The sequence below is a fragment of the Geotrypetes seraphini genome, chromosome 9, assembly GCF_902459505.1.
Source record: "Geotrypetes seraphini chromosome 9, aGeoSer1.1, whole genome shotgun sequence".
NCBI lineage: Eukaryota > Metazoa > Chordata > Amphibia > Gymnophiona > Dermophiidae > Geotrypetes > Geotrypetes seraphini.
Window position 1 is genome coordinate 169,928,410 of NC_047092.1, and position 21,077 is coordinate 169,949,486.

Genomic DNA, 21,077 nt, shown 5'->3' on the forward strand with positions numbered 1-21,077 from the left:
TTTTCTATTATTCTAAAATTCAGTATAAGATTAGAAATCCCTCCCCCCCCCCCACCCTACATTTTGCAATTGTACCAATAAGGGAAAAAATGTTATTTACTCATTACAATATTCTATTAATGGTCCCCAAACCTCCTGAAATTTATTAAAATTTCCTTTCTGTGTGGCTAACGTTCTTTCCATCTTATATGTATGACACAGAGAATTCCACCAGAAACTATAATTTAATCTGCTCCAGTTTTTTCCAATTAAATGTAATCTGTTAAATGGCGACTCCTGTCATAAGTAAGGGTTGGCCCTTTTTCTAATGGAGTCCATTTTCTTGTCCTTTGTTTTAACTGGTAGGTTCACCGCCCTGGCCTGTTTCTTTCAGTAAAGGTGGTGTATCAAATGCTCAATAAACAAACATTAAAGGAAAATACATACCACACAAGTGGCTTCATCAAACTTGTTTCCCCAAATATAAATGTATGAAAGCACCGTGTTTGCGTTCAGTGAATTTGCAAGGGCTACAAGTCCTTTCCCTGTGATGTTGTTGCTCACAACAGCTAGCCTATTTAAAAACAAAACAAAAACACAGGAAGTGAAACAAAAACAGCAAAGCTACGTATAACAATAAACTGTTTATGTTGACTCCGATATGATAAACCCGTGCCGTTATTGGAGTTTTATTAATACTAACGCTTTAAGAGTGTTGTTATAGGCAGCAATAGCTTCACTTAGGTAGACTGCACCATCGTCTTCCATTCTGTTTGATGTAAGGTCTAATATTTCCAGAGCTGTGTTCTGTTCCAGTAGTTTGGCCAACCACTTCACACCATCACGAGTTATTCTGTTACTGCAAAAGACACAAATCATCTATTATGGTGTTTAAAGAGGCCTCTGAAAAGTGTGTTGGGATTTGGGAATCACGTCTAGACATTTTGTTTCACATTCAGTAAGCAAAACTGTTTTGCAGTTAGCATCATTGTTGGAGTCATAAATGATACATAAAAAGTAGAATGAAATATTGTTACTGTTTTTCTAATTTGATTTTATGCTTTTAAATGCATTTGGTTTTCTGTGGTGCTTATCTAACCTTTACCTCTTGGCTTTCTCTGTTTGTCTTTTTCACTGGAACTCTTTAAAATAATTTTTGTTTACTCACATATTTCTATGGACAAAGTCTATACCAGGGTCTTTGTCCAAATCTCCTATACTGTGGCCTGAATCTCAGCCGCTGCCTCCACAGCCAAGCCAAGTTCGCATGGAGATCCCTAGGCCCCCACCCAGAATGCATTACTATCCACTGTGCAATCAGCAGGCTCAACCAATGCTCCCTTCCACAGAGCTGCTGTATATCACAGCGATTGAGTTGCAAAGGTCCTTGAAAGATAAGAGGGAAGCCTGCCCAATCATCCACAACTGCTGCCAAGGTTCTCCCTGCTTATCTGTCCCTCTACCTACAGCCCCACTGAAGTTCTGCACCCTTCCAGCTGACGTCATTTGCTCTGACCACTTTTCTCTCTTCAAAAGAGCCAGACTAAGCAGTGTATTCTGAGGAAGGATAGAACACAGTGGTGAGTGAGTGAGGGGACAAAGCTTAGGGGCTGAGGTGGAAGTGAGGTTTTAAAATATATCCTTGAAGTGTTGTAGAATCAATGTTAGTACTGATTTTTCATGTTTAATACCCAGTCTGAACAAGCAGGTCAAGGCAGTTTACAAAATTAGGAACATGTGGAAGTTTGAAATCTTTTGGCAGCCCTCACAGCTTTCTTGTAAACACTGAGAAAGGTTGGAGACCACTGGCCTAAGGATAGTCTTTTATGTGTAGGTTTCTTTTCCTGTACTAAAAGTATGCAGATTAGTATTCGGTAGCAGCAGCAGTGAATATGCAGTGCTGTTACAAGCTTAGTCAATGCAATTAATATATATATATATATATATATATATATATACAGTGGTACCTCAGTTTACGAGTGTTTTGCGAGTGTTTTGCAAGACGAGCAAAACATTCGCAAAATCGGCGCCTCGGAAACCGAGCGTACCTCGATTTGCGAGCGGCACCCCCCGTGATCCAGCACCCCCCCCCCGCGATCCGGCACCCTCCCCCCGGATTGGGCACCATCCCCCCCCCCCCCACGATCTGGCACCCTCCCCCCACCGCTTCTTACAGTCATCTGGGCCTGGGCACCCGCACTGGCATGTCCTGTGCGTTGGTGCCGGTGCCCGAAGATCAGCCTCCTCTTCTTGCTGGGCCTTGAGCATCTGCGCATGCTCAAGGCCTGCGAGTTCACGTTCTCTCGAAATCTGAAAAAAAAGTCTAAGTCGCGGACCAAATTTTTTTATTAAGATACTTAGGGGTTCTTTTATAAAGATACGCTAATCGATTTAGCGCGCACTAAATGTGCACCTTAATGAAAGGACTCCTTAGTCTTAGTAGAAATACAGTGTTTCCCCGGTTGTTCACGGTCGGCGGTTTGCGATCCCGGTCATTCGCGGTATTTTCCGACCGCGATCCACTGACCAGAAGAGGGCAGTGGGAGATGCAGGAGAGAGTAGCCGGAGTGCCGCGAGTGCAGGAAATCACTCGCGGTATGCTCAGACCGCCTCTTCCTGCATGAAGTCGAGCCTTATCCAATCAGGAGCTACTTTGACACACAGCTCCTGATTGGATAAGGCCCGATTTAGTGCAGGAAGAGGCAGTCGGAGCGTACCGCGAGTGATTTCCTGCACACGCGGCGCTCTAGCTGCTCTCCTGCGGCCCTCTTCAGGCTCCCCCATGAAAAACCGTATTCATGGGGGTTCCTGGAATGGAACCCCTGCGAATCTCGGGGGAGCACTATATAGGGTTACAACCTCTCTAACCCCACGCCGGCTCTGTGAGATAAATAAAATAAATAAAAAAGACTTTTCCTCTCTTTTAGGTCCTAGTTCACGCCTGCTGTCTAACACCAGCTCTAGCAGGATACACATTTCAAATCTGACATATTGTCATCACAAAACAGAAAACAAATTATTTTGTCTACCTTTTGTTGTCTGGTCATTATCCAATCATATTGGTCCCAGGCTCTGGTCTCCTTTTGCTATTTTTGTTTTACTTTTTCTTAGGGCTCCTTTTACGAAGGTGTGCTAGGGCTTTAATGCACGGAATAGCATGCACTACATTGCCATGTGCACTAGAACTTAACGCCAGCATTGAGCTGGTGTTAGTTCTAGAAGCGTAGCGCGCGGTAATTTCCTGCATACATTAAAAACGCTAGTGCAGCTTAGTAAAAGGAGCCCTTATTATTTTTACCCTACTTTTGCTCTATTTTTACTATTTTATGTTATTTTATTCTTCTAATTTTAGGGCTTTTACTAAGGTGCGCTAGCATTTTTAGCGCACACAGATTAGCATGTGCTAACCCCGTGCTATGTGGCTAGAACTAATTCCAGCTCAATGCTGGCGTTAGCGTCTAGCATGCGCCAGCATTGAGCGCGCTATTCCGCACATTAAAGCCCTAACGCAGCTTAGTAAAAGAAGCCCTAAATCTTAGTTTGATCGATCCTTATTTTTTCTCTAATTAAACCACCCGGACATGGCTTTGTTATTGTCTTTTATTTTCCGTTGTTTTAGCACACACACATCCAGGGTAGGGTGTGAGGGGGGTATCTCTTTTATTTGGTTTTATTCTCTGATGGAAAATGTTGGATGGGAGAGGGTTTTTTATTTTTTCTGTATTGTTATTGATTGATTATAAGTGCTTATTATGATTATTAACATATGTATGTATATTGTTTTGCATTTTTTGTTAGCTTTGAAAACTTAATATAGATTTTTTTTTTTTTTTTTTTTTTTTAAACGGCAGAATTCTGGAATCTTACTGTGGTGGTCTGTTTCGATGCTTTCAAGCTCTGCCTGTAGTGGGCCTGTGCAGTGCAGTGTGCTGGGAGTGCCACTTGATTTCTGCCACTTTTCCCCTGCTGCTATCTTTGATCGTCTTCATGGGATCTCGCGCCTGGTTGATGTGCCGCGGCACACTGGCGACATCAGGGGATCGCTGCTTGATATGGCCGAAACCACTCCAGCAGCAGCATCTGCCTCTGCGCCGCCTCCTGTTCCAAGCACAGCCAAGAAAAAAAAAAAAAGCTACGAAGCCAGCGGAAGTGGTGAAAAAGCGTGGAAGGCATTGGGCCTTCTGAGGAGCGTAGTGGTAAGGCTCTGGCGGCATCTGGCTACGATGTGAAGAACAGCAGTTTCTGGGGCTAACAATCTAAAGTCTGGTGAGTGGAGGTACGAGATGATGCAGGCCAAATTTCAGCACACCGCGGGCCAGAGTTTGACATGTCTGTACTAACCTAAATCTAAAGAGTAGCAAACTTTTCATGAAATAAAGAATTGGGGAAAAAATTTTACCAGCTGAGATCAAGGTATTGCAAGGTGGCATTTTCCTGCAAAGCGTCATATAGGCACTTAACACCATAATCTGTCATTCCATGTTTACTCAGGTGCAGCTCTCGAAGAAAACTGTTTCTTCTAAGCATGTAAGCAATGTGATCTGTTGTTTCTTCCTGGAAAAAAAAAGGACAATATTTTTATACACTGTAACTACTTTGTGAACAAATTCTCGGCTTGGCTGCCTTCCTACCTAATAACATTTTATGCACCGGAATTTAGGGACGAGCTGTCATTTGTGACAAAATGTCATTCGCCGATAACAGCGCCCACTCTTCTTAAAGACGCACTCCTTCCCGATAGTGTGCGCGTGCACAATGCTTTGCACATGCATGATGGTTTACGCATGTATACATAGAAAGCGCACCTTTTACGAAAAATGCACCTTCTTTGCTCTTATCCCCTCACTTAAGTGTGCCTTTATGTTACAGAACAGAAACAATTGCACGCGCAAGAGAAGCCGGTTAAGTTTTACAAGTTTATTTAAAGTTTCATATCCCGCCTCATCAGGCTTCAAGGCGGTTTAAGCCCGTAAGTGCTAGGCGCTTTCTATAATGAACATACCACAGTCACTTAGGCCCCGAGTCTATAAATGGTGCCTGAGGAATGCGGCAAAAAAGCACGCGTCAATCTTATGTTAGACGCCGTTTATACAATGGTGTCAGCAATGCTTAAAGTAGACTCAGGCGTCCAAACCTTAGCCGCACCCTATTTATGCCAAGGCTTTCTTGGCCTAAATACCGGTGCCTAAGTTAGGCGCATACTGGCACCTACATGCAAAACGTGCCCACGATCCGCCCCCTAACCATGCCTACATTCTGGTGGGCACCTTGGACTAGGCACCTGCCTAACAACCAATTCATTTTAATTTAAGTCAATTATTTATTTATGTATTTATTTTTTAAATGTATAGACCACCTACAAAATCAACATACGAAGTAATTAAAAACAATACATCATGGTTGTTATCAACATTAATTAAGCTTTTTAAATAATTAACTCCCACCCCCCACCCCTTTTTTTTTTTTTAATCTTTATTCATTTTCAAACTTTCATCAAGTGTACAAATATCAAAACAGTAACATAGTAAATATCACTTGATATTCTTATTATATCTTAAAATACAAATATGTATCCTTCATCCCTCTCATCAAACTCATTAATAATTTATAAAATGAACAATAAAATATAATACCCTCCCCCCTCCCTACAATAACTGGTGTATACTTCAATAGAAAAATGGCGTTTAATCATTACAAAAGGATGTTAATGGCTCCCACCCCTTTTTACAAAGCCAGGCTAGCGGCTGCCGCTGCAGTAACTGCCTCGAAACCCATAGAGATTTAAAGGCCTTCGGGGCTTTTGCCGCACGGCAGCCGCTAGTACGACTCCACATGCTGTAAAGATTTGTTCTTCTAACCTGTTATTGATTGTTAATAAAATAAATATATATTAACTATAACAGCATATTGAGTTTCTATGAAGCCAGGTATTGAAAGCCGTAAACAGGCGGTTTTCCGGTGGCTTTTCAGGGTGCAAGTTAGGTGCCTAGATTGGCTAGGTGCGCAGATCCAGGTGGCTAACTTTAGGAATATTTTATAGAATTTGAGTCTTACTGTATAAGTGCGAGGGGGATAGGAGTGGAAGTGGGTAGAGCATGGGTGGGAATGAGCATAGCACCAAGTAATACGTGCAACTTAGAAAATATTTTCAGTTCTTAATCTTGTGGTAAATCGCATTGAATCCTAGCTGAAATTTGCGGTATAGAAAGATGTACCAACTTATGGCACCCATTGTCTTGTAAGTGGGCATGCCTACATTTCAGCTTTGCACTAGTATTTTATGACAGCTTAGGTGCACCCAAGTGCCTTTATAGAATTCGCATTAAGCATGCCCCACTGTGGTGCCTACATCTTGGAGCCAAGTTATGAAACTGCCCTCATAATTGCCCTCTATGATGTGGCACCTCAATGCTGCATGCTTAGTGCCATTCAATGAAGATATCTCTTTTTCTGTTAATGTCATTCTTAAAATTCAATAAAACTCTTTGAACTTAAAAATAATGGCATCTTGGTGTCAAGAGACTGTTATCCACTCCTGGCAAAGCAGGAGTGGATCGACTCTCATCTTACTTCATTTAAACTTTACAAAATAAGAGGTCTAAAGTAAAATGAGTAACCCAAAGGATGAGAACCTACATGTAGGCTTATCCACTTACACCACATCTATGGCAGTCATAAGCTGGCATACCTAAGTACACCACATGGACCTGCAACTTGTTTGTGATACATTTCATAAATGTTTATACAATGTAAACCGCTTAGATATAGGAGGTCTATACATTTTTAAAAATAAATAAATAATAAAATAACTTACAGCATTCTATAAATTGTAGAGGGCACCCATATGTTGTGACCAGTCAGGCTCCATGCCTGCCGTGGTCCCTGTGGTTTACCTATTGACCACTAGGGGAGCAAGAGAAAAGCAGGACCTGTAAGCAAGCCATGGTCCTATTATCTAGACCACCACCGGGGGAGCCAAAGAGAAGAACAGCTGACTCAGATAGATCAGGGCGTATCCCTCCCCTAAAAAGGCCAGCAGTCCTCACCAAACTTTTAGGACCTCCCTGGCTCAAGCAGGAGTAATGGCTGTGCACCCATGGAGGTAGAGGAAGCTAGAACACCTCCAGAATTACCAGGAGCAGATGGAGAAACTCCCATGGAACTTCAAGGAGAGCTGCCTGCTGAGGAGCTGTGTGAGTTTCCAGAACCAATGGATGTGGGAGTGGTGATCAGCTCAAACTGAGCACAGGACTGTGAGTGTTTGTTTTATTTTTGTGGCTGGGTTCTTTTTACTGCTCCCAGTCATTTTGCATTTGAGTAGAGCTAAGCGAGAGAGTGGGGGGGAGAAGTTTGCTTACATCCGGGAGGAATTTTTGAAAGCTGTTGTGCTTTTGGAAAGGCAAACTTATAGCACTCCTCCGTGCCCAGCCCTGATATATTTTAGGCTGGAGGCTCTAGGTTTTGATATTTGCACCAAGAATAGTGGATATTATTCTTGGTGCAAATATTCTACAGACACTGTTTTGGAATACGGTGAACTTCATGTACCTGAGCTCTGCTGTGGAGTAGACTTGGGGAAAAGAAGTTTGTGATACAAGCAGCCCTGTGAGGGAACAGATCACAGGGAGGACTGTTTCATCAGGAGGGAAATCCTGAATGCTGAAAGGGTTTTGCCCTCTGGCCTTTTTGTTTTTCTTCTTTGAACATTTATTTGTTACAATGAACTTGGAGCCATTTTTGATTCTTTGAGCCATTCTGACTTGATTTTGAACAGTAAAGTTTCATTTTTGCCATGTGACAACTGTGTTTGTGTTTTTGATTGAGTTCCTTGAAAATCCTGCAGGGTGACTCCAGGCTGAGTCACACATTGGTGTACTTTTGTTGGTGGCCACTGAAGGCGCTGCTGAGTCCCAGCCTAGGGCTCCAGCGTGGCTGCAATGTAGGCCTCCTTACACTTATGCACTGCAGCACTTACATGCTCCCTTATAGAATAGCATGCATACCTGCCAATCAATAAGTGAGATGTGGGTAACTGCAGGTCTCTATCTGCTGTCATTTACTATGTTAATACGAGGGGCCGCTGAAAAGTTTTCAGCCCAACCAATAAAGTTGGGACAGTTTCTATCAAGGGCTATACACTTACCCCCTCTTTTACGCGATAGATATTAGCGCCCGCTAATCACATGCTAAACGCTAACGTGTGCATGTTATCCTATGGACGTGTTAGCGATTAGCGCACACAATGATTTAGCGGCGCTAAAACGCTTAGTGCACCTTAGTAAAAGAGGGCCTTAGTCCAGTGATTTGCCACTTTTTTTTTTCGTTCCATTGGAAAAAATATGGAATGAAAAAAGTGGACAATCGATGGACTGAGTGTATAGCCCTTGATGGAGACTGCCCCAACTTTGTTGGTTGGGCTGAAAACTTTTCAGCGGTCCCTCATATGTTATACCAAGTCATAGAATTGCCCTGCCAGAATAAAAAAAAAAAAAGGGGGGGGTAAATTATGCCACAAAATGTTTGGCTGCCCATCCCTACCAGAATTCAAAATCTAGCTTTCAATCCTTAACCCTACTCCTCTGCCCTCCAACCCAGCCCGCTGATTAACCGTTCCCCCGTATCCATGACATCCTGTTTGTCTGTCTTGCCTGTTTAGATTGTAAGCTCTTTCGAGCAGGGACTGTTTTCTTATTCTTTGTGACTGTGCAGCGCTGCGTGCGTCTGGTAGCGCTATAGAAATAATTACCGTATTTTCGCGGATATAACGCGCGCGTTATACGTGATTTTACGTACCGCGCATACCCCTCGCGCGTTATATGCCTGAGCGCGGTATAGAAAAGTTTTTAAACATAGTTCCCACCCCGCCCGACGCCCGATTCACCCCCCCAGCAGGACCGCTCGCACCCCCACCCCGAACGACCGCTCGCACGCGCTCCCACCCGCACCCACGATCGGAGCAAGAGGGAGCCCAAGCCCTCTTGCCCGGCCGACTCCCCGACGTCCGATACATCCCCCCCCCCCCCGGCAGGACCACTCGCACCCTCACCCCGAAGGACCGCCGACTCCCCAACAATATCGGGCCAGGAGGGAGCCCAAACCCTCCTGGCCACGGCGACCCCCTAACCCCACCCCGCACTACATTACGGGCAGGAGGGATCCCAGGCCCTCCTGCCCTCGACGCAAACCCCCTCCCCCCAACGACCGCCCCCCCCCCCAAGAACCTCCGCCCGTCCCCCAGCCGACCCGCGACCCCCCTGGCCGACCCCCACGACACCCCCACCCGCCTTCCCCGTACTTTGTGTAGTTGGGCCAGAAGGGAGCCCAAACCCTCCTGGCCACGGCGACCCCCTAACCCCACCCCGCACTACATTACGGGCAGGAGGGATCCCAGGCCCTCCTGCCCTCGACGCAAACCCCCCTCCCTCCAACGACCGCCCCCCCCCAAGAACCTCCGACCGACCCGCGACCCCCCTGGCCGACCCCCCCACCCCCCTTCCCCGTACCTTTGGAAGTTGGCCGGACAGACGGGAGCCAAACCCGCCTGTCCGGCAGGCAGCCAACGAAGGAATGAGGCCGGATTGGCCCATCCGTCCTAAAGCTCCGCCTACTGGTGGGGCCTAAGGCGCGTGGGCCAATCAGAATAGGCCCTGGAGCCTTAGGTCCCACCTGGGGGCGCGGCCTGAGACACATGGTCGGGTTTGGCCCATGTGCCTCAGGCCGCGCCCCCAGGTGGGACCTAAGGCTCCAGGGCCTATTCTGATTGGCCCACGCGCCTTAGGCCCCACCAGTAGGCGGAGCTTTAGGACGGATGGGCCAATCCGGCCTCATTCCTTCGTTGGCTGCCTGCCGGACAGGCGGGTTTGGCTCCCGTCTGTCCGGCCAACTTCCAAAGGTACGGGGAAGGGGGGTGGGGGGGTCGGCCAGGGGGGTCGCGGGTCGGTCGGAGGTTCTTGGGGGGGGGCGGTCGTTGGAGGGAGGGGGGTTTGCGTCGAGGGCAGGAGGGCCTGGGATCCCTCCTGCCCGTAATGTAGTGCGGGGTGGGGTTAGGGGGTCGCCGTGGCCAGGAGGATTTGGGCTCCCTCCTGGCCCAATATTGTCGGGGAGTCGGCGGTCCTTCGGGGTGGGGGTGCGAGTGGTCCTGCCGAGGGGGGAGAAGAATCGGACGTCGAGGGGGGGCATCAGGCTTTCAGGATGGGGACAGGACTTCAAGGGGGGACAGGCAGATCTTCAAGGGGGACAGGCAGACCTTCAAGGGGGACAGGACTTCAAGGGGGGACAGGCAGACCTTCAAGGGGGGACAGGCAGACCTTCAAGGGGGGACAGGACTTCAAGGGGGACAGGCACGGAGAGGCGGGGCAGTGCACCGAAAGTCAGGGCGGGTGAACGGTGAGTCGGGGCAACCAGAGGAGAGTCGGGGCAGTGCACCGAAAGTCAGGGTGAGTCGGGGCAACCAGAGGAGAGTCGGGGCAGTGCACCGAAAGTCAGGGTGAGTCGGGGCAACCAGATGAGAGTCGGGGAGGGTGAAAGGAGAGTCGGGGTGGCCAGAGGAGAGTCGGGCAGCATGCGCGTTATATGCCTGAGCGCGGTATAGAAAAGTTTTTGTACATATCATCGTGATTTCTGCGCGCTATACCCCTGTGCGCGTTTTACAATGGTGCGCGTTATATCCGCGAAAATACGGTAATATAAGAGACAGCAGGCTAGAAAAATTTGAGAGTTGCAAAGCATTTTTTAAATATCTGAGACCTGAGGTCTGTATGGACCTTCAAATGAGACAAATACAGCAATTTCATGTCTAAAAATGACTCGTGTATATTTTCTTTTCTGAAACAACACATTTTTGTTAAGTTTGCTGTTACCTCACAGTATTGAAGTCTAACCTCAATGGTTATTTCAACCCGGTTATGTTACAACTGTGATATTGCTGTCATTGGTTAATCTGAACAGCAGACGCACACATATTTTTGCTCCGGTTTTGTTTCAAGCAAGGTTTTTTACTTATATTTATATCCACTTCCTTATATCCATCATTTGCATACTGACCTGGACCCCTGAGGAAGGCATGTGTTAGCTGAAAGAAGGACCGTGTCGGGTCCACTGCCAACTTTTGGGTCAGCTGCTCGTTACAATAAATATTACGTCAAGGACATTGGACTCCACCGTTTCTGCTTCTTTTTGGGACTCTCCTTTTACGACTGGAACCTTTGGGCTTTTGTTGTTTGCCTTTGGTTACTTTTTAGACAGAGATTGCTGTTGATTATGCCGAGTGCCAATGTTAGAGCATCTAGGTCTGACCACTCGCCAATCTGAATGCTTCACTGTTGAGGCCATTGATGCTGAAAACCCAACAGCAATTCAGACAAACAGGGTTAACGGAAATATAATGATCATTTTATGTAATGATAATATTTGGCTCAAATGTGCCTTCGAGTTATTTTCCTCATTTAATTAAATCAAGTTCCTCATTTTTACTCTCCTTGTCTGAATTATTATAATTGAGGGTTGGATTTTGACTAAAAGGATGCGTTTCTTCTGTGTTTGAAAACCCAACAGCAGGTAGAAAAGACCGGGCCAGAAAGGAGAGCTGAATGGCATGTATTACAACATTAACTAAAACATTCTATCCCATAGCAATACAAGAAATTTAGCCTTATAAAATGGAATAATAGAGAACGGAAGAAAAATCCAAATTGTCCCATCTAGTTTGCTCAATTATTCCAGTCCATATTGCCAAGGCTATATCTCAGCTGTAGTTTTATTTTGTGTGTGTGTGTCCTCCTCTAGAAAGTACGTACCTGTAGGCTGTGCAATAAGGGACGGTTTAGATTAATTGCTAGGATGTTTTTGTTTTGATTTAGCACTGTAGTCAATGCTATTAAACTTTGTGTATCCTGAAAAGAAATAAACTGATTGATTAAACACATTAGGGCATGCGAGATGTCAAAAGATAGACTATAAATAACCCTGTACAATGAAGCTCTGAGCTCTTTTAACATCATGGGCTCCTTTTATTAAATGCTACGGCGCACATAGAATATAATGGATGCCTTAGCATTTAGTGGGTGTTAAATCAGTTAGCGCACCTTAATAAAAGGGCCCCCCCCCCCATTTGATATACCCTGTTTGGACCTAAGTCTGTCCAGTTTCCACTTTCTGTACAGACATCCCTCTAAATCATACAGCGTTAAATCCACCACCATATCTACCTCTTCCAAAAAATCAGTAGTTTTCCCATCCTTTCTTCAGTGAATAGCAAACTGAAGTATGTTTTAATGTTTCTGCTTTTTCTTCATCTACCTCCATATATTTCTTTTCATCTCGGTTCATAGACAAAACCGCCGAAGATAAAGGCGTGCGCCGACACATGAGCGCAAGACGGAAGCGCGCGCCGAAGAAAAAGAGTGTTTTTAAGGGCTCCGATGGGGGGTTTTATTGGGGAACCCCCCCCCCCCACTTTACTTAATACAGATCGCGGCGGCGTTGTGGGGGGTTTGGGGGGTTGTAACCCCCCTCACTATACTGGAAACTTAACTGTTTCCCTGTTTTTTAGGGAAAAAGTGAAGTTTTCAGTAAAATGTGGGGGGTTACAACCCCCCTAACCCCCCCACAATGCCCCCACAAAGCGGCGCAATCTACAGTCATTTTCTTCGGCGTGCAGCTCCACGTTGCGCTCAGTTGTCTGTGCGTGTCTTTGTCCTGGCGCGCTTTTGACCTGACACCTTTCATCTCCTCTTAATCTTACAACCCAGCCTTTACTCTTCTGGTCACTAAAAAAAGTTTGTATACCTTGCTTTCTCTTTAGCTATCTATAATATAGATTGAATGAATTATGTGTAAAAGAATATTGACTATTATGAATGGATATAATGATTGTTAAGCAATGCTGCCCTTTTCAACTATTCATGAGAATGGTCTTGTAGGAAGTACAAAATGGGAGGAGGATGGGGGGGGTTTCCGGCAGGAGGGATTGGGCATCCCTCCTGCCGCTTTCATTCAGGGTGGGGTGGGGGGTCCAGCGATTGTTTGGGCAGGACGGGCGGCTGCACCTGCTGAACTTATCACGCCAGGGAGATCCCTTGCCGCGATGAGCTCAGCAGTTGCGCCTACTTACAATGTAGGGCAGCATTTTGCTGGCCTACATTGTACACGTCTCCTGCTGGCCTAGGGAGATGCATATGGCTGCCTAGGTCCATCTAAGGCTACTTCTGGGCCCAAACCACACCCGCGCCTAGCCTTAGGTGAACTTAGGCGGGCTTGCGGGCTTCCCTAGGCTCCCAGAGGCGCCTCCAATGTAGGCGGTCTGCCTTGGGACCTTTTTTTTCCAGAAACATGCGTCCCGATTGGCTGGTTAGATAGCGGTAGGACAACTACCGCTGCCTACAATCGGGACACCATTTATAGAATCCGGGCCTTAGTGTTCACTATGCAAAAATATGAGCTTCAATAATTTCTGTGGCAGGAGTGCTTTTGTGGAATAATTTGACAGGACCGCTTAGAGTGCTTTCTGATATTCAGAAATTTAAGAGCGTGTTAAAGACAACAGAGGCTTTTTCTTGAAATCTTTTGTATTATGTATTTGCCTTTGAAGAATTTTAGGTGAATGTTATTTATTTTTATATTGTTATTGTGTCTGTGTATGTATTATGTGAACCACCTAGGTTTAAGTAGAGTACAGTACAAGTTTTTAAATTAAATATCTTTTTAGGCACCAAAACCGCCGAAGATAAAGGCGTGCGCCGACAAATGAGCGCAAGATGGAAGCGTGCGCCGAAGAAAAAGAGTGTTTTTAGGGGCTCCGATGGGGGTTTTTATTGGGGAACCCCCCCACACTTTACTTAATACAGATTGCGGCGGCGTTGTGGGGGGTTTGGGGGGGTTGTAATCCCCCTCACTATACTGGAAACTTAACTGTTTCCCTGTTTTTTAGGGAAAAAGTGAAGTTTTCAGTAAAATGTGGGGGGTTACAACCCCCCTAACCCCCCCACAATGCCCCCACAAAGCGGCGCAATCTGTATAAAGTAAAGTGGGGGGGTTCCCCCAACACCCCCCCCCATCGAAGCCCTTTAAAAGCCCCAACTACAGAATCCGATCCTTAAGTGTTTTAACGAATTACAGTAGATTTCTATATCTCTTTAGTTTACCTCCCTGTTCTTTCACTTCATCTACATCCTTCCATCTTGCCAGCACCTCCTTTGGTATTTTTCAGATTTAGGCATCAACTTTTATGTGATATTTCTTTTTTTTTTTTCATTTATAATTTTTATTCATTTTCAAATTTTACATGAAGTGTACAAAATATTGAAATACAATTAATGAATACACAATATCACTTTTATATCTAATACATAATATTCTAAACATATTTTTATCCCCTCTCCCTCCCCCCACCCTTCTAGTACTTTCCAATCATTCATTACATATTATATATCATATTATATCATATTGTGTAAAAATTATTTTCACTACCCTCCCCTTCATGTGTGTCACAAAGAAGATATTGAAAAGAAGAAAAGAAGAATAGAAATCCTACTATTTATTCATTATAATATTTTGTCAATGGCCCCCATATTTTTATAAATTTAGTATATGTCCCTCTTTGTATTGCTATTGCTCTTTCCATTTTGAATATATGACATATTGTATTCCACCAAAATGTATTTCTGTACCTTACCCACTATCTCAAATCATTATCTGAAGATTACTGGTGCTCAGATGACCACCTAAACAGAATTAGAAATGCTTTCTCCAGTCATATGTTACAAGTCCACTATGGCCCCTATTCCATCATGGGTTCTATTATCATTTATGTAAGAACAGATCATTGAAAGGGAGTCCAAAATACCCCTAATTCTAACTAAGGGCTCCTTTTATCAAGCCACGCTAGCGGTTTAACGCACGTAATAGCGCGCATTAAACCGCCGGTCATGCTAGCCGCTACCGCCTTCCTTGAGCAGGCAGTAGTTTTTTGGCCAGCGCGTGATGAAACGTTGCGCGCGTTAACCCCGCTAGCGCGGCTTGATAAAAGGAGCTCTAAATCCACAGAAGGGATATGCTATCGCCAATGCTTTTCCCTTTATTCCCACACTTTGATGTTTTTGACAGAAGTTTTTTATGGTAATAATTGAATTTCATTTTCCCATAATAAGAAAATAGTTAAAGAAGAAAGGGAAGGAGGGGATATGGGAGGGGGATTTATACTCTTTATTATAAATTATAAATAAAATATTATTAATAGATGGTATTCTTACATGAAAACAATGTAATAAAGGGAGGGGAAAAAGGTTAATAATTTAAAAAATAATTGATAAAATCATTACAATATATATGTTGTATAACTTTATAAGAAAAATAATTACAGTTATATGATATATAAAATCATAAGAAATATAAGATAAGAAATGTTATGTATAAAATACATTATAGAAATATCAAGTGTATTATTAAGATAATTGTATGAAAATTTATGACACTTGTTGTTAAATGAAAAAAAATCAATAAAAAAAAAACTTAAATAAAAAGAAAGGAAAGCATCTTTGAATTCTTAAAAAAAAAAAAAAAAGATGTTTTTGACAGAAGTAAAAGGTTATATACCACTTCAAAATCAAGCTGTTCCAACCCTGTAATACAACCTGAGATTCAAAAGACTGACAATTTCACTTTACTGCATATAACTGATTTTTTTAAAAAAATTTTGTTTCACTTACTAGGTCGCAGTCTCCAAGATCCAACTCCTCAAGGCTCAAATTAATTTGCAGCATAGATGCAATATGCATCCCACCTATATTTCCAATTTTGTTTCCAGTCATTTTTAGATACTTGAGGGATTCATTCCTCTATGCAAGGAAAATAAAATGGTTAAGTAGTCCACAATTTGAGCCATCTTCATTTGGAAAGGGGATTTCAGGTTCAGGTCCCCCATCTGTTAGAGCCAGTCTAGCTTATGCATGTCATGGAAGTAGTGCACTCAGATACCAAGAGAGAGGGTAGATAACTGCCACTATTCTGCTAGCTCATACCATCCAGTGAGTGGTGCTGGTATTATTTTCTGTTCAGAAGAATATTACACCAGGAAGAATCAATAAAGAAGATAAAGTTTTAATGTTCTGAAATTATTAAATTCTTTAAAGTTTGTTATACCACTTATCGTACTTCTAAGTACAGAATAAAAAATTAGTAAAAACAATAATTCCCAGCACACTTTGATATATTATACATGTCAGATTCCAAAAGGAGGTTTTCATTTGCACTGGTACGTACTGAAATGAGCACTAGCAGTATTGCAAAAAATGTGCTAAACTACCATATTTTCTCGCATATAACGCGCGCGTTATACGTGGTTTTTACAAACCGCGCATAACCTTGCGCGTTATACGCGTGAGCGCGTTGTACAAATTTTTTTTAACATAGTTCCCCCCCCGACGTCTGATTCATCCCCCCCCGCAGGACCGCTCGCACCCCCACCCTGAAGGACCGCTCACACGCACCCGCACCCCCACCCCGAAGGACCACTCGCACGCACTCCCACCCGCACCCGCACCCCCACTCTGAAGGACCGCTCGCACCCCCACAGCCTCCCGACCCCCCCCCATCATGTAGAAGCTCCTACCGGTGTCCTGCTGCTTCCTCTTGGCGGTCCCGGCCCTTCTGTGAGCCCTGCGCCTGCGCTGCTTCCTCTTCCGGCGGTTCGCCCTTTCTCTAACGTCAAGCCTTCTTGCCCCGCCGACTCCCCGACACGATCGGGGCAAGAGGGAGCTCAAGTCCTCTTGCCCCAGCCAACCGCAGCACCCCCAACATGATCGGGGCAAGAGGGAGCTCAAGCCCTCTTGCCCCAGCCAACCGCGGCACCCCCGACACGATCGGGGCAAGAGGGAGCTCAAGCCCTCTTGCCCCCCCGACACGATCGGGGCAAAAGGGAGCCCAAGCCCTCTTGCCCCGCCGACTCCCCAACTCCCCGACAATATCGGGCCAGGAGGGAGCCCAAACCCTCCTGGCCACGGCGACCCCCTACCCCCACCCCACACTACATTACGGGCAGGAGGGATCCCAGGCCCTCCTGCCCTCGACGCAAACCCCCCTCCCCCCAACGACCGCCCCCCCCAAGAACCTCCGACCGCCCCCCCAGCTGACCCGCGACCCACACGACACCCCCACTCCCCTTCCCCGTACCTTTGTGTAGTTGGCCGGACAGAAGGGAGCCAAACCCGCCTGTCCGGCAGGCAGCCAACAATGGAATGAGGCCGGATTGGCCCATCCGTCCCAAAGCTCCGCCTACTGGTGGGGCCTAAGGCACCTGGGCCAATCAGAATAGGCCTGGGAGCCTTAGGTCCCTCCTGGGGGCGGGGCCTTGGGCACATGGTCAGGTTGGGCCCATGTGCCTCAGGCCCCGCCCCCAGGAGGGACCTAAGGCTCCCGGGCCTATTCTGATTGGCCCAGGCGCCTTAGGCCCCACCAGTAGGCGGAGCTTTGGGACGGATGGGCCAATCCGGCCTCATTACGTCGTTGGCTGCCTGCCGGACAGGCGGGTTTGGCTCCCGTCTGTCCGGCCAACTACACAAAGGTACAGGGAAGGGGGGTGGGGGTGTCGTGGGGGTCGTGGGTCGGCTGGGGGGGCGGTCGTTGGGGGGACGGGGGTTTGCGTCGAGGGCAGGAGGGCCTGGGATCCCTCCTGCCCGTAATGTAGTGCGGGGTAGGGGTAGGAGGTCGCCGTGGCCAGGAAGGTTTGGGCTCCCTCCTGGCCCGATATTGTAGGGGAGTTGGGGAGTCGGCGGGGCAAGAGGGCTTGAGCTCCCTCTTGCCCCGATCGTGTCGGGGGTGCCGCGGTTGGCTGGGGCAAGAGGGCTTGAGCTCCCTCTTGCCCCGATCGTGTCGGGGGTGCCGCGGTTGGCTGGGGCAAGAGGGCTTGAGCTCCCTCTTGCCACGATCGTGTCGGGGAGTCAGCGGGGCAAGAGGGCTTGACGTTAGAGAAAGGGCGAATCGCTGGAAGAGGAAGCAGCGCAGGCGCAGGGCTCACGGAAGGGCCGGGACCGCCAAGAGAAAACAGCAGGACACCGGTAGGAGCTTCTACATGATGGGGGGGTCGGGAGGCTGTGGGGGTGCGAGCAGTCCTTCAGGGTGGGGATGCGGGTGCGGGTGGGAGTGCGTGCGAGCGGTCCTTCGGGGTGGGGGTGCGAGCGGTCCTGCGGGGGGGGTGAATCGGATGTCGGGGGGGGCATCAGGCTTTCAGGGTGGGGACAGGACTTCAAGGGGGAGAGGAGAGTCAGGGCGGGCGAAAGGAGAGTCGGGGCGGGCGAAAGGAGAGTCGCGCAGCATGCGCAGTATACGGGTGTGCGCGGTATATAAAAATTTCTGTACATAAATTTGTGTTTTCCGCGCGCTATACCCGTGTGCGTGTTTTATACGGGTGCGCGTTATCTACATGAAAATACGGTAATCCATTTGAAGACATTACCCTGAACAAATACAGAAGATTTCCTTCTGAACATTGGCTCTTGTTTTGAGGAGGCGGTCAATATATTCAATGAGCAAAAGTGGGTCGTTTAGCCATATTGTGTAGGAATAGGGAAATGGTTTAGGTTATTTTTCCTTCTGCTCTTTTGGGCTCCCAACTCAATCAGAACCTGCTTCTTTTGGGCATTCATATAAGAAGCCCTCATTCATAACTACCCTGAGTTTTTTCCCGCTATTTTTTGCTATTCTCTGTCAGCTCATCTAGTTCAGTCAATGCACCAGGGCTTATTCCAGAATTGTGGGTTCTAATCTGGCCAGTGGCATCTCTGTTGCTTGGTGACTCTGACTTTATAAGAACATAAGCAGTGCCTCTGTTGGGTCAGACCAGAGGTCCATCATGCCCAGCAGTCCGCTCACGCGGTGGCCCATCAGGTCCAGGACCTGTATAGTAATCCTCTATCTATACCCTTGTATCCCCTTTTCCTTCAGGAAATTATCTAATCCCTTCTTGAACCCCAATACCGTACTCTGTCCTATCACACCCTCTGGAAGCACATTCCATGTGTCCTCCACCCTTTGGGTGAAGAAGAACTTCCTAGCATTGGTTCTGAATCTGTCCCCTCTTAATTTTTCCGAATGCCCTCTCGTTCTTGTAGTTTTCGAAAGTTTGAAAAATCTGTCCCTCTCTACTGTCTCCATGCCTTTCCTGATCTTGTAAGTGTCTATCATGTCCCCTCTAAGCTTCCGCTTCTCCAGGGAAAAGAGGCCCAGTTTCTCTAATCTTTCCGCATATAGAAAGATTTTCCATACCCTTTATCAGTCGTATCACTCTCCTCTGAACCCTCTTGAGTATCGCCATATCCTTTTTAAGGTATGGAGACCGATATTGGACACAGTACTCCAGATGCCCGATACAACGGCAGGATAATATCCTTTGTTCTGGTTGTAATACCTTTCTTGATAATACCTAGCATTCTGTTTGCCTTCTTAGAGGCCGCAGCACACTGTGCCGACGGCTTCATTGTTTTGTCCACCAGTACCCCTAAGTCCTTCTCTAGGCTACTTTCACCCATTACTAGCCCTCCCATCGTATAGCTGTACATCGGGTTTCTTCTAAAGGCTATGGCCCAGATGCAGAAAGTCTAAACTTGGAACAAAAGCTAGGTTTCCCCACATGACAGTGTGCAACACTGCCAGTGGACTAGCTCAGTGGTTCCCAACCCTGTCCTGGTGGACCACCAGGCCAATCAAGTTTTCAGGATAGCCCTAATGAATATGCATGGAGCAGATTTGCATGCCTGTCACTTTCATTTTATGCAAATCTCTCTCATGCATATTTATTAGGGCTAGCTTGAAAACCCGATTGGCCTGGTGGTCCTCCAGGACAGGGTTGGGAACCACTGGACTAGCTCCTTTCTCTGTTTTAATGTACGTTAATGCATACTTACATGCAATGCACTAGCTAGAAATTTTGCACCCTTTCCACCAATATCATTACACATCAAATTTAGGTAACGTAGAGCTGGAGCTTCCTGTAATATAAAGAAAAAAATCATCAAGAATACTAATATGGAGAAACACTTTAAATAAGGCACACAAACCCTCTCAATTAAGGCCCTCCCTCCTTTTTTAACCCCTCTCTATAAGTCGTTTAGAGCCTGAATAGCTATGAGCGACACACAAATGGAAGATTAGATTAGATGAATGAGTAAAGGAAGTATATCTTCTACATTGTTCTCTTCCTTTGTTACCCTATTAGTGCTGGGATTTCAAAACCATTCTCTAAAGTTGAACTTGGGTTTCTAGCTTGAAAAATACAGCTGTAAGGCTAACTAATTTCTTTTCACATCTGATTTTAAATCTGTACCACCTTTTAAATAAGAATAAAGTTTCAGCTTTCTATACAAGTCTTCTAGACTTAAGGATGGGCTCCACCTTAACCAGGGTAAAACCAGTGCTGTGGCCGGAAGGCACCTGGAAGTGCGCGGACGTCAATGCAATGATGTCATGCACATAGAGGCCCTCCGGCCGGACTCTGAACCTGTCCCTTTGCTGGTGGAGGAGAGGAAGAGAGTCGTCGGTGCCGGCTGACAGCCTATAGGACATCATATAAGCCAAAAATCGCAAGTGGTTCAGACTAAGACGTCTTCAAAAGATACTAGCAAAATTGCAAAGTTAAACTATCCCAATAGAAAAGGTTTTAATAAAAGCTGAAGTACCACAGGAATATGTAAAGAACTGACAAAGATAAATTATTCCAAATTACTCTTATCAACTGCTACATAGATTGTAAATAGAAATACAAATAAACCCTATTCTTTAAATTGCCTGTATGTAAATGCCAGATCTCTAAAAAACTTAAGATGGGAGACTTAGAAGGTATGACAATAAATGAAGAGATAGACATAATAAGCGTCTCACAGACTTAATGGAAAGAAGACAACAAATAGACAACAAACAGGCCACATGATCTTGGGGTACAAATTGTATAGAAATAACAGTGTAAATCAGATTGGTGGAGAAGTGGCACAGAGTCAAATGAGATAAAAGTTTGGCAGGAACAGCAATTTGTAAATTTTATATGAAACCCTTATGGATAAAAATTCTATGTGCGATAGGGAGGAGTATAATGGTAAGGGTATACTACTGTC

The 21,077-nt window shown here is 45.9% G+C and overlaps 2 protein-coding genes across 5 annotated transcripts in view; one reads left to right on the forward strand and one right to left on the reverse strand.

Moving 5' to 3' along the window:
- The window catches only part of MYNN (myoneurin), a 46,200-nt gene extending 41,753 nt beyond the window's left edge, over positions 1-4,447 (forward strand). The window contains exon 8 of the mRNA XM_033959676.1: positions 3,831-4,447. The gene's annotated coding sequence lies outside the window, so the exon portion shown is untranslated. The remainder of the gene's footprint in view (positions 1-3,830) is intronic.
- The window catches only part of LRRC34 (leucine rich repeat containing 34), a 39,980-nt gene that overhangs the window by 3,050 nt on the left and 15,853 nt on the right, over positions 1-21,077 (reverse strand). For 3 of the 4 annotated variants that reach the window (XM_033959686.1, XM_033959687.1, XM_033959688.1), the window contains exons 5-10: positions 19,875-19,958; positions 15,684-15,812; positions 11,775-11,870; positions 4,379-4,533; positions 683-838; positions 427-553 (exon numbers count right to left, since the gene is read on the reverse strand). In XM_033959686.1, the coding sequence (XP_033815577.1) occupies positions 427-553; positions 683-838; positions 4,379-4,533; positions 11,775-11,870; positions 15,684-15,812; positions 19,875-19,958 (747 nt within the window). The remainder of the gene's footprint in view (positions 1-426; positions 554-682; positions 839-4,378; positions 4,534-11,774; positions 11,871-15,683; positions 15,813-19,874; positions 19,959-21,077) is intronic. The other variant, XM_033959689.1, reaches the window with a different exon arrangement.